The sequence below is a fragment of the Myripristis murdjan genome, chromosome 1 (assembly GCF_902150065.1).
Source record: "Myripristis murdjan chromosome 1, fMyrMur1.1, whole genome shotgun sequence".
NCBI classification, from domain to species: Eukaryota; Metazoa; Chordata; class Actinopteri; order Holocentriformes; family Holocentridae; genus Myripristis; species Myripristis murdjan.
This window is the reverse complement of record NC_043980.1, coordinates 33458533-33470644: the sequence shown is the minus strand read 5'-3', so window position 1 is coordinate 33470644 and position 12112 is coordinate 33458533. Positions and strand designations below refer to the sequence as shown.

Sequence of the window (12112 nt, the reverse complement as noted above, 5' to 3'; positions counted from 1 at the left end):
TAACCTTACATGTTAAGTCTACAATAGCGCACTGTTCTGTAAAGCCTTGTACTTCAGTGTATTTTTCTAAAATATTTCCAATTCAGTGCAAGTAAGGGCACTGAATTGGACATTGCACATCTCCAACATTATTCTTTACAACACATCCTTTTCAACAATATCAGAATCTATATTCTGTTCAGATAAGTGTTCACAGATATCCAAACCTTAAAAATGACATTTGATATGGAAAACACATTTTGACTTAACCAATTAAGATATTTTCAATGGCAAAATATGCAGGCTTATTTCATATTACTTTCATCCTACTCCCTTTCAGTTGTGGGCTTACTACTACTATCTTACTTTTAATGATAAAAAATGTAACGGGTCACTACTATCGTTTGGGCATAGAAAGTGGTTATATTGGAACTAATGCTTGCTTGTTCACACACTCTAAATTATATAACGTTATGTTATATGCCATAATGTCACACAATTCATTGACTTGATAATTAATGAACTTGAACGGTGGTTTGCAGGCAAAGTTCAACATCTTGCCTTACCCGTTTCATCGTCTTCATTTGTTGTTTCAAACGAGCTCGTTTTAGTGGAAAAGTTGCCAAGTTTAGCACATTTGGCTGCGTCTGTTTCCAGAGCTTTCCTCTTTTTAATTCTTGCCTTCTCCGCGACACCCTTGCTCTTTCTATTTTCCATCTTTCTAACACCACTGACCGAGTGCATGGACGTGTTACGTCAGGGTGCGTCTGCAAAAAAAAAAAAAAAAAAAAAAAAAAAGAGCTGCCAGTGGAGGCGGAGGTGGCCCAGGGACAGCGGTAAGCAGCATATGTGATCAACCCACTGCCATGACTGAACACCGGCCCCAAAAAAAAAAAAAATAAAAAAAGTGAACACCGGCCCTCGCGGCCCAAACATCAGACCGGCCCACCGGGAAGTGTCCCGGTCCTCCCGATTAGCCACTCCGGGCTTGTATATATGTTTATATAGATTATAGAGATAAAAGAGAATATAGAGATTATATAGATTCCTTCCCCCAAACATTTTCCTTTATAGAAGGAACGAAGGCAGACGCTTTTTCTCTAGCTCCCTCCTGCCCTTATCTGCCCTGCTCTGCTCTCTGTCTTGTGCTGTCTCTATCGGAGCCTCTCTCTGCATTTCTCTCCAAAAATCTACAACAATGGATCTGATCAGCTGGTCTCTCAATGCAATTGATCAAATTTTCTCTACAAGAAAACTGGGCAAAGGAGAACCCGCATGCCCCGACGGAACGTTTGCTGCCGGGTACACCATGGACTGGGAGAAGTGGAGGGTTGTGTGCCTGTCGATTCTTTCCGTCAAGGATGTTGAAGACGTCTACACGATTGGATTTATGATAACAGGATTTCTGCTGTTTGGTGCTGGTGGATTCCTGATTTATCGCAAAGTTCAGAGGGTGTTGGCAGCGCTTTTGGCTCTGGAGAAGCTGCCAGCCATAGAAGGTTTGGGCCGAGCTAACAACACTCAGACTCATGCGTTATGCAAACTGATTTGTGAATCAATTTGGAAGCAGGAAGAAATTCCTGGACTTTTACGCCAGATGGTTAACAACTTGGAGAAGTTGGAAGCTTGACTCTGAGGAAATGTGCCATAATTTGAAATTAGACAGCCGCTCTCCTCCACTCCCTGCCCATCACCCTCCACCTGGGATCTTCCTGCCTATGGCCCTCGTCTGTGCTGGGACACCACCCCCTTCCCAAATCCCTTCCTCCTTCCACATGTGCAATGTCTCGAGTCATGTTGTAATGTTTAATTTGTGCTTATTGTGCTGGGGTGTTTTTTTTCCAATGCCATGTTGTGCTCCCCTAGGAGCCCAGTTTGACATTTGACCCAAATGCACAATAACCTGTTCATAAAGTATCACAACAACATCAATATTACCACTGGATAGTCCAAATAAAGTGTCTATTAAACCAGCATTAAAAATATCAAACAAACAAACTAAAGAAGTTTGACAGTGTGAGAGTCAATATTACATGCAACTGAATTGTCGGTTGTGGTTTTACATTGCTTGTGATATTTCTTCATCATTTTGTTCAGACTGATCATGTCACCAGTGTTGGGCATCACCCTGCTGGCCTTGGCCCTCTCAAGCCGCACTGTGGCCTTTATTCCAACCGGAGGCAGTGGATCCACTCATGTCAGCATTACAAGAACAGCGCTTTTGCAAAAAGTGACGGAAACATGTCGGGCAGTGGTTGAGGCCTCTGGTCACCAGTTCAACCCCACGGTAAACAGAAAACACACATGTGCATTCTGTAAAAATGTACACACAACAAATACACACACTCACCCAGGGCTCTGTTTATGTGTAATAATTTAACCTGTTTCTCTGAGTCTTTAAAAATCATCATTCAGTGATTCATACTATGAAAAACACAGCAGTTACACACTTTGTGAGTGCTGGTGTATGTATGTGCAGGTGCATGTGTAAAACAGGTCCAAGCCCTCCCCATGTTAGTGTTTCTGCAAAGAAACCTGTGTATGCACAATGTGGCACCTAAACAGAAAGGGAGAAATATCTCTGTGCTGTGTTAATGTTCCCACTGTAGTTTATTCCTATAGCTATATGAAGGCAGTCACTTCACATGTCACACATTTCACCTATATCAAAGAACTGCAACTTCTGCAATTTGGATATTGCACCATATTGCGATTTCAATGATATTTCAATTAATCGTTCAGCTCTACTCCTTAGTATTTGCTGTGCTGAGAGCAAGGTACAGGAAACTGTGAGCATATTCTTTTCCAGTCCAGCAGTAAAAAATCCCTCCAATATCAAATTGTCCAAAGTAGCATTTCAAATAAAACATAGCTTTAAGTCATGTGGTGTTCTTTTGGCTGATAGGCAGACTTTCCCATCCATTTTCTGTGCTTAATAATGTGCCCCTTTCACACTCTTCACTATCTGTTGACCCCAGGGTTCTTCTTTTGAGGAGCTGGTCCAGGCCTGTCTTGGTCCCACAGCAAGTGGGGACGTATCGGCTGGCAAGTTCCGCTCAGCGCTACAAGAGATCTTCAACCAGAATGGTGTGGTAGATTTTGACTTCATGAACAGGTAGGGAAATGGTGTAGAAAGGGAGATGAGAAGAAAACAGAACAGAACAAGCTAATAACAAAAATACCCTTAAGGATTAAGGACTCTCTAATTAGTTCACAAGTCTTAGCATTGTAGTGCAAACCAGATTACTTGTCAGATCTGCTATTAAGGTATGAGCCGAGTAGATCCCCCAGGTTCTCTTTAGGAGTGGCCTTTTAATAATTTTGAAAATTACAACAACTCATGCTGAAGCAGCTTTTCATATTGAAGATCTCAGGTTAGAGGACAGTGCAGACAAATTTAAATGTAAGCTTAAAGTATTCATTTTTAACCAGACCTTTTACTGCATTTTTTTTAACCTATAGTATTTCACTTTTAGTCCATATTTCTGACTTTTTGTCTCTTGTTTTTTTCTTGCTCTCTTTATTTCGCACTTTTCGCTCCACTGGATTACATGAGAAGTGTTATATAAATAGCGTGATTGATGCGATTGAACAAGAACAGAACAGCATAATATGATTCTGTGGTAACCAGATTATGTGGGGTTAATGTGTTGCAAGTCTCATGCAAATCTATGTAGTCTACTAGCAACTGACCACTTAATCACCTGTGGAAAAAAAAAAAAAATCATTATTTCAGTGCTCCACACCACTTCAACTCAGAGGCCTTCCTGGAAGGGCGTGGCCTAATCACAGAGGGCGTGGCCAGCATCAAGGCTAATGTTGGCAAGGGGAACTTCAAGGCCGCTAGAGCAGCGCTGGGCAGAGTCCTTCACACCCTACAGGTGAGAGGGCTGGAGGGAGACAACTCTGGAGAGAGCAGCTGAAAGGAAAGATTGGATGGAGAATGGGTTTTTAAATGACTGAGGGGAGGAATGGGAAGGGCAAAGACGGGAAAATAATGATTTGCTTTACGAGTTGCATAAATACTGAGTATGACATTAAAATCCTGTGTATATATGTGGGTATGTACTGTTAGGACTTCTACAGCCACAGTAACTGGGTGGAGCTGGGAAACACAAAGCCTTACATCAACCTCATACGCCCAGATCTTCCTCTGGAAAACCTGGCAGGTATGTGTGTGTGTTCTCATAAAGTAGATAACATCTATATTATTATGGTTGGTTTAAACTCCAACAGGGGATCATTTCTAAGTACCAAAGGGCAGAAATTGTGCTTATTTTTCTGTTTACACAGGCCACCTTTGTGACTCTCTGAATGCTGTACAATGGCTTTACTGACCAGAAAGTAAGATCTGAAACTGGTGTGTCTCAAGTTGAATTTAATGTTTTGCTTTGCGTTTTGCTTGTGTAGATGTCGACACGCCCACCTGCAGTGACTGTGCTGGTGGGACATGCCCCAACCAAATGCTCCCTAGCATTCTGACAAACAAGAAACTCACCTCAGGCTACATGGGAATCTTCTCCGCTACGAAGCCTCAAGGTACCAGTGACATATATAATGCCAAAGCTCAAATCAAACATACTCAAATATAGTACACACATATTCAACCAAAGCCACAATATACATGCCTGAATTATTGGGCAAGCAGGTTCTGTGGACTCTGGACATGGTGCATGTGCCTGTCAAGGAACCAACTAGTTAAGTGCCAATCCCATCAGATACATTAGAGATTTACTTGTTCACCCCTGATTGTGTGAATTAAGATGTAATAATATATAATATATTGTAATATGCATCTTGCAATAATAGAAGATGCAGACCATTTAACTGTGTCAATGAATCCATCCCAGAAGAGCATACTGTTGTCCATGTCATACAAGTCCAATTGAAATAGCAATTTGCTCCATGTCCCAGTTGGATGTGTCTCTTTAACCTGCCCTGTCTCCTGTTTCAGGTAAATGTAGTCATGGGGGTACAGGTGACATGACCAGTGAAGACGTCCCCCACAGTGGCATCAACAAAGATGACAGTCACTCCGGCAATGCAGCTTTCCATAAAGCCGCTGTAAATGCAGCCATCAGTGCCAGCCTGCAGCTGCTGGAGGATATTCGGGGTGCTGCTGGAGACCATGACTTCCTGAGGTATGGTGTTGTGCTCAGGCACTCAGTACAGCCTAAATATATGTGTGTGTGTGAGTGCCAGACAAAGTAATCTGGAATTACTTTTAGATATGGTGGAACACAAATGACAATCAAGAAATCTAACCCAGACTGACAAGAACTTGCAGTTTCCACAGTGAAAAAGCTGTTTAGTGAAAGTGTTAAGCCCATAGCACTAATCAAAAGGAGTGAAAATGGGTCATATAACAAAAAAGATGAGAACAGAGCCAATGAGATTCTACAGTTTTCAGACATAAATAATGTACACACAGAAAACAAATGCTATTGCCCTGACTTTAATCACTGTCAGGGGGAAAAGCAAATAATCAGCTCATACCTGCCCCATTTTATATATATATATATATATATATATATATATATAATTATTGATATAATTCAATAATTTTGGCCATCTTTATTTGGAAAAATATTTTATATTGTTATTCACACCATATTCGCCCCATTGTATTTGCTCTATTAATTTGCTCCAAAAACAATCTAACCTGTCTCTTTTTTTGTCTGTCTCACTTTCTCCTAGAATGATGGGGATTGCCCGTTCATCCGTTGTGTGTTTTGTTATTGACACTACGGGCAGTATGTCAGATGATATTGATGCGGCCAGGAAAATTTCTTATGAAATCATTGACACTAAAAAAGGAACACAGGACGAGCCCTCTGAGTACATTCTGGTTCCCTTCAATGACCCTGGTATGATCTCTTGAACCTAACTAATCATCTTAAAAATGCTACCAGTGCTCTTTAGCAACTGGCCGTTACACTTTTTGTCATATTTGACACTCTGTCCGCCTTTAGTCTTGCATGACAGATTCAACTATACATGTACTGTTCTGGTCCAAGAAGTACAATCTTTGTTCAAATAGACTCGGTGTAAATCTGCAGTGTCAGTAACTTCTGTGTTTATGTGTAGCCTATGGACCCCTGATAAGGACAACAGATGCTAACATGATGAAAAAAGAGATTTCTAAGCTCACAGCAAATGGAGGTGATGATGCCCCTGAGATGTGCTTTTCAGGGATCCAGGTACTGTGACTGATCTTATTATCTTTCATTATAAATAAGGACAATCGTGGATTGGTTTACTATCTTCCGGGCAATGCATTTTGTCAGAAACAGTCTTTGGCACCTCAACAAAGTTTGTGTTTGTGTGTGCGGTGAACTCCTTTTTGAAAAACTACATTTTACAAATAACTTAAGAGCTGCAGCAATTCAGAATGAACTTGACAGGTTGAGTAATTGTGTTATGTGCCTCCTTCTCTAGTTGGCTCTAACTGGTGCCCCGGCCTCCTCTGACATCTATGTGTTCACTGATGCTATAGCCAAAGACTATGATCTCAAGGACACCATTAGTGCTCTGATCAGGAGCACCAAGTCAAGAGTAAACACCAACCCCTTAACAAAATACTTACAAAACATTCTACATTATTTTTCTATACCTTGTTGTCCACTTCTTTAACCCATGCCCTCTTTTCTCTACAGGTGTCATTCTTAATTACCCCGATCAGTCGGAGGCGCCGTCGTTCTGTCAGTGCCGCCTCCTTTGATGACTACAAGGACCTCGCTCTGGCCTCTGGGGGCCAGGTCATCCAGGTGTCCAAGAAGGAGCTGTCTCAGGCCACAGATGTCATCCTCGACACTTCCACCTCAGCTCTGGTAAGACCACACAGGTCTTTGTTCAGCAAGTCTTATCATCATACATCATTCTCTCTTAAGTGGTTCCATTTTCCATATTTAAATTTACATTTTGAAGAATTCAGTGTTTTTCAGTGCAATATTAAATCCCTCCACTTGCTCTTCTTAAACTCTCTCCTCTTCCTCAGGTGACAGTTCTTCAACGAGCTAGGAACTCTAAGGATGAAACCTTCCCCTTTGTGTTGGATGGATCTCTGAAAAACATCACAATCTACATCACAGGAACCTCCATTACCTTTACACTCACTAACCCTGCAGGTAACATACCACCCACACAATGCAGCAGAAAAACCTAAGGCACTAAGAACCACAATTGGACTATGCAAAATTGAGAGTGCAGAATTTATCAGCGGGTTCGGCTGATGATGGGAACCATGTTGAGTGAACCTTCAAATTTTAGGTTTATTCAGCGTTTTTTTGTTAGCGGTGAGTAAAGAGCCTGTACCTTGATAGCACAACATACATTTTAGCTTTGGAATTGACTTATCATCAATCCATACAAACTAGCCACAGTTTTGCCTATTATTTTTTAGGCTCATTATGTAGGTAGTGCACTACAGTCAGGGCTGTTGGGCCCTCTAGGCAGGTTTCAAGTGCAATTAACCCCTAAACCAGTGAAAATTCCTTTGATCTCTCTCAAAAACATGGGGAAAAACTGATAAGCAGATTAGCAAGAAATTACCCAAATACTGGTCAAGAAATTGCAAGAATATAACCTCACAATAAGCAAATAGCAAGAACATTGTTTAAAAAAAAAAAAAAAAAAAATGTAGAAATTGCAAGACAAATGACCATAAAATTACCACAAAAATTGAAAGAAAAAAACAAAACAAAACATGTAAATAACCAGAAAATTACATAACAAATTACAAGCATTTGTAAAACTGATCAAACAAAATTTGGTCAGAGCTTAAAATTAAATCTTTCAACATAAAAGTTCTATTGCACACTAAGTTCTGGGTTTTAAAGGGTTCAGCAGAATGAAGTGATCTGTCAAGCCCATCTCTGCCCACTGTTGATGATGCTGCAGGATTTAGGGAACTTAAAGAATTTGAGAAATGTGTCTTTTTTTGGTGTGAATAAATTATTTTTTACTTTGGGCCCCCAAATGTCTAGGGACGGTAGTGTCCACAGTGCAGGGAAATATTTATAATATTAAATATTTTGTTAAGAGATACACTAGTGTAGGGTTAGTGTAGGGTCGTGAAAAAGCATTAAATTCTAAGCACATAAACTGTACACTTAGAGTAACACTATTAATCTTGTAGTTGCTCCGAGTTCATTTAAGGAAGGCGGTGTAATTCGCGTTTGTGTAAATGTTAGTTTGTGTAGGGCAAAATGGCTGACATCATATGACTGTGAACATTCATTCATTCATTTTCCCTGGACAGGTCGCCGGGCCATTGTAGGACAGACAGACAAGCAAGCACATTCACACACACATTCACACCAAGGGGCAATTTAGTATCTCCAATTCATCTGACCTGCATGTCTGTGGACTGTGGGAGCTAATATGACTCTTGACATATTTATATGTAATTGTGGTAGTATATTTATTCAGCTAATGATGAGTGTTACCAACTTCTAGGTGTGAGCCAGGGCCAAAATGAGGCCAGTGGTAAGCTGGGGACCATTCAGACAGTGGGCAACTTGAGGAGAGTTCGTCTCACTGACATGCAGACAGGAACCTGGAAGATCAGGGTCAACTCCAACCAACCCTACACACTCAAGGTCACAGGTCAGATATGTCCATCTGTCTGTGCTTTCACTATCCATCTGTTGGCTGTGAAATGCACTTTAAAAGGTGTTGCTGAAATTTTGTCTTGGTGATGAAGAGATATGGGCAATTTGTAGTCACACTGACTCTATGTGCTGTCCCAATAACAACTGTTATCTAATCAGTAACACATTTCATTTTATCTTCTGTCCGATATAACATATGAGAGGAAGGCAGATTAGGCCACGCTTCCTCTAGTGTCAAGATTATCAGATAAGCGCAATTTTTGCCAACTGCAGTGAGGCCACAACATGAGGCCTTATTTGTAATTGTTTACTAAGTGCTCCTTTATCTGTGTGTATATGTGTGTTTCCAGGCCAGAGTACTATCACCTTTGTCTATGACTTTGTGGAGCCCTTCCAGGGACCGCACCCAGGTTATGCAGTAATTAATGGACGCCCACAAACAGGTACTTGCAATAAAGCTATTACACAGCACCATTAAATCATTATGTATAATCATGAAACAATACAGTTGTGATTAATAATAATGTGATTAAATAAGACAGTGGTTTGGGGTGCCCCGCTGGCTCACTGGACAAGCACACATACCATGTACCAAGGCTGAGTCCTGATCGCAGTGTCCTGCATTCAAATTTGACCTCAGGCACTTTGCTGCATGTCATCCCCCAAATCTCTTCCCTGCCCTTCCTGTCTCTCTATCATGACTGTAAAATAAACAGAAATGACCCAAAAAATTCTCCTTAAAAAAATAAGTTATTGGCATATCTTAAATTGAAAATGCCAAAAATTCTCTGATGAACAAAACAAAAGAGAAGAAAACTCAAAACAGATGCTGTAGTCAGTACCACAGCAGATTAAACTAACAGTGAGAGATAACTACCTCAAGAAAAACATGGGAAACAGCAAGCAGCAAGAACCACTTTCTCTGGCTAACTCTCATCTTCATGTCTCTCGTCTGTAAACCCAGGCCAGCCTGCCAAATTGTTGGTATCAGTGTTGGGCAGGAAAGGTCCGTCCTCTGTGACTGTTGGTGAGATTGGCTTGGTGACTGTATCTGGATCTGAGGTGTTCAACCATGGAAAAATATCTGACATGGGCAATGGAGACATGCTGGTTACTGTTGATACAGTCCCTGAGGGAGAGTTTGTGATCTTACTGAAAGGAAATGATACAGTGTCAAACAGCCTATTCCAGAGGCAGTCCACCACCCAGATGTCAGTCTCCAAAGTGAACATTGAGGTGAGTTTCTTCACTTCCTGCCTCTACATTATTTAAACCTGGGAAACACAAGATGCAACTCTAGATCCAAAATAGAAGACTATGGTGATGGATGTGCTTCTTCTTCACCTTTATTTCCTTCTCTCCCCTCTTTCTCTCCCTTTTTAATTCATAGGCTGTGATAGACAGCAGTGTGGAGCCAGGACAAACCTTCCTCCTTAAATTCAGAGTCATGACAGAGGGCGCTGGAGGAACATACTCCATCAATGTTGAAAATGACAAAGGTTTCCCCATGTCATTCCCACCTAGGTGAGGAGAGGTACCTGTACACATATCTGTGCTTGATATGCATTTTATGTTTGCTAAACAAAATTCAAGCACTCAAGTGGCTGAATTGCTCACAATAAAAGTAACCCTAACTTTAAATTTTGTTACTATTTTGACAGTATCAACTTGCAAACAGGTCAATATGCCAATGCTAATTTGACCATTACGCCGCATTCTAATACTCCATCGGGCACTGATGCCACTCTGACTATCAGTGTCAGGTCACCCACCAGTTCTGACTCCAATTACGCCGTGCTGAGACTCTCCGTCATTACCAAGGTAACCTGGCCTATTCTAAAATACACAAACTTGGACACGAATAAAACATAATAAACCAATTCATGAAAGTTTAAAGCAGAAAGCCTATCCAGCCACAAAGATGACCGTGACTCAGGCACTCCTGTCAATGGTCATAGTGCTGTAAATACTCATTTTGTATTTATATTTCATACATTATTTTAACTAATACACAAACTTCCCTGCTCTTTTCTTCTATGCTCTCTCCAGATTACAGATTTCCATCAGCCACTATGCAAAATGGTTAGTCTCGTAGCTGATGACTGCCCTAAAGATGTGTTGAAGTGTTCCCCTTTCTACTGGGAGCTCTCAGCCAACCTCACAGATGGTGAAGGCACTGGCATAAAGCGCATTACCCTGCAGCAGGGTAATGGAACCCTCTCATTCACTTCCCTCAGTGCTCCCGTTGTTCAGGCAACCTACAATGCCTCCTGCTGCTCACAGATCATGGAGTTTATAGCAGTTGATGAAGTTGGCAATGTGGGCAGGTGCTACCATTCCATTGTGCAATCTGGTGGCCCTCCTGTCCTGACCCTGTCCCTACCACTGTGGTTGTGTTTGTTGGTGTCTGCCTTCATGGCCAGGCCTTAAGCAGAGTATAGGTTAAAGCAAAACTGAGCTTTGGTAGGATGTTTGGTTGTATAGGGCATGAGTGCATGAGTCCATATCCTCATTAGCTGCTCTATACTCCCCAAGACGGCTTGCAGTATAGAGTACTTGTATATAGTATTTGTTTTGCTCCAGTGACTTATATAACACAACAAAAGTTGTCCCAAAGTAATACTTTTAATGCATAAACAAACATGAACAAAGTGGATTATGCCAATATAAAAAAGTCCTATTTTTCCTGGAATTTAAATGTCTTTTTTCATGTTATTTTACTATTTGAATTGGAAAGTAGATATGGAAGGTAGCATTTGCAGGGAACTTCCACATGGTAACCTTGTGCCAGGAGTAAACAAGCTCAGTGATTTCAGAAATAATTGTTATGATATGAAAAAGCAAGTGAAAACAAACGTTTTTTTTTTTTTTTTTGTTAATATATATATTGGCATAATCAGCTTTGTTTGTGATCCTCTATATGCTGAGTGTAAATCTTCTATTGCGTTATGGAAGTGAATGTAGACACCAATACAGTGTGCTAGAAGCTCACAGGAACATTGTGTAACTAATGACTTATTTTACCACCATATGGACTCCTATACCACCCAGGTGACAATACAACCCAGCACTCTACAAAAATTCAATTTTAAGTTGCTCAATATTATTAAGATGTTTAAACTGATTGGTGGATATTGATGGCGATATGGGCAATTTCTTGCACTTCATTTTTGTAAATCTGTTTTTAAAAAAGTACACCTCTTCTGTATAACACTGGCAGGAACCATATTCACACTCTCTCCTCTCTGCGGACATTTGTCTGCTGGCCTACGGTGAGCAAACATGTGAAAATTAACTCTCCAGTTGTGACTCCAGTCAGGCAAGTGAAAATTCAAGCACATTAATCCTCCTTGTTAGATATGATATTGTGATGAAGGCTCATGACATTGGGCTCTAGTTTCGCAGACTGGGTGAGGCGGGGGCGCAGCGCAGCTGCGCTTTGCCAACTGGGTGTGGACAGGCAGATTTTGCAAGTTTGGCACGCCGTGCTCGGTGGCACAACTACTCCGCCGTCCCTCCTA

The 12112-nt window shown here is 41.1% G+C and overlaps 1 protein-coding gene across 1 annotated transcript in view; it reads left to right on the top strand.

Annotated features, from left to right (window-relative positions):
* LOC115366476 (von Willebrand factor A domain-containing protein 7-like) overlaps nt 1-11723 on the top strand; it is a 40807-nt gene extending 29084 nt beyond the window's left edge. Inside the window, exons 2-18 of the mRNA XM_030061950.1 lie at nt 2077-2266; nt 2958-3094; nt 3716-3860; nt 4055-4148; nt 4390-4518; nt 4934-5120; nt 5677-5846; nt 6067-6179; nt 6418-6534; nt 6636-6809; nt 6977-7106; nt 8437-8586; nt 8942-9034; nt 9556-9827; nt 9982-10115; nt 10253-10412; nt 10641-11723. Of these exons, the coding sequence (XP_029917810.1) occupies nt 2084-2266; nt 2958-3094; nt 3716-3860; nt 4055-4148; nt 4390-4518; nt 4934-5120; nt 5677-5846; nt 6067-6179; nt 6418-6534; nt 6636-6809; nt 6977-7106; nt 8437-8586; nt 8942-9034; nt 9556-9827; nt 9982-10115; nt 10253-10412; nt 10641-11021 (2769 nt within the window). The 5' untranslated portion in view covers nt 2077-2083 and the 3' untranslated portion in view covers nt 11022-11723. The remainder of the gene's footprint in view (nt 1-2076; nt 2267-2957; nt 3095-3715; nt 3861-4054; nt 4149-4389; nt 4519-4933; nt 5121-5676; nt 5847-6066; nt 6180-6417; nt 6535-6635; nt 6810-6976; nt 7107-8436; nt 8587-8941; nt 9035-9555; nt 9828-9981; nt 10116-10252; nt 10413-10640) is intronic.
* The last annotated feature ends 389 nt before the right edge of the window (nt 11724-12112 follow it).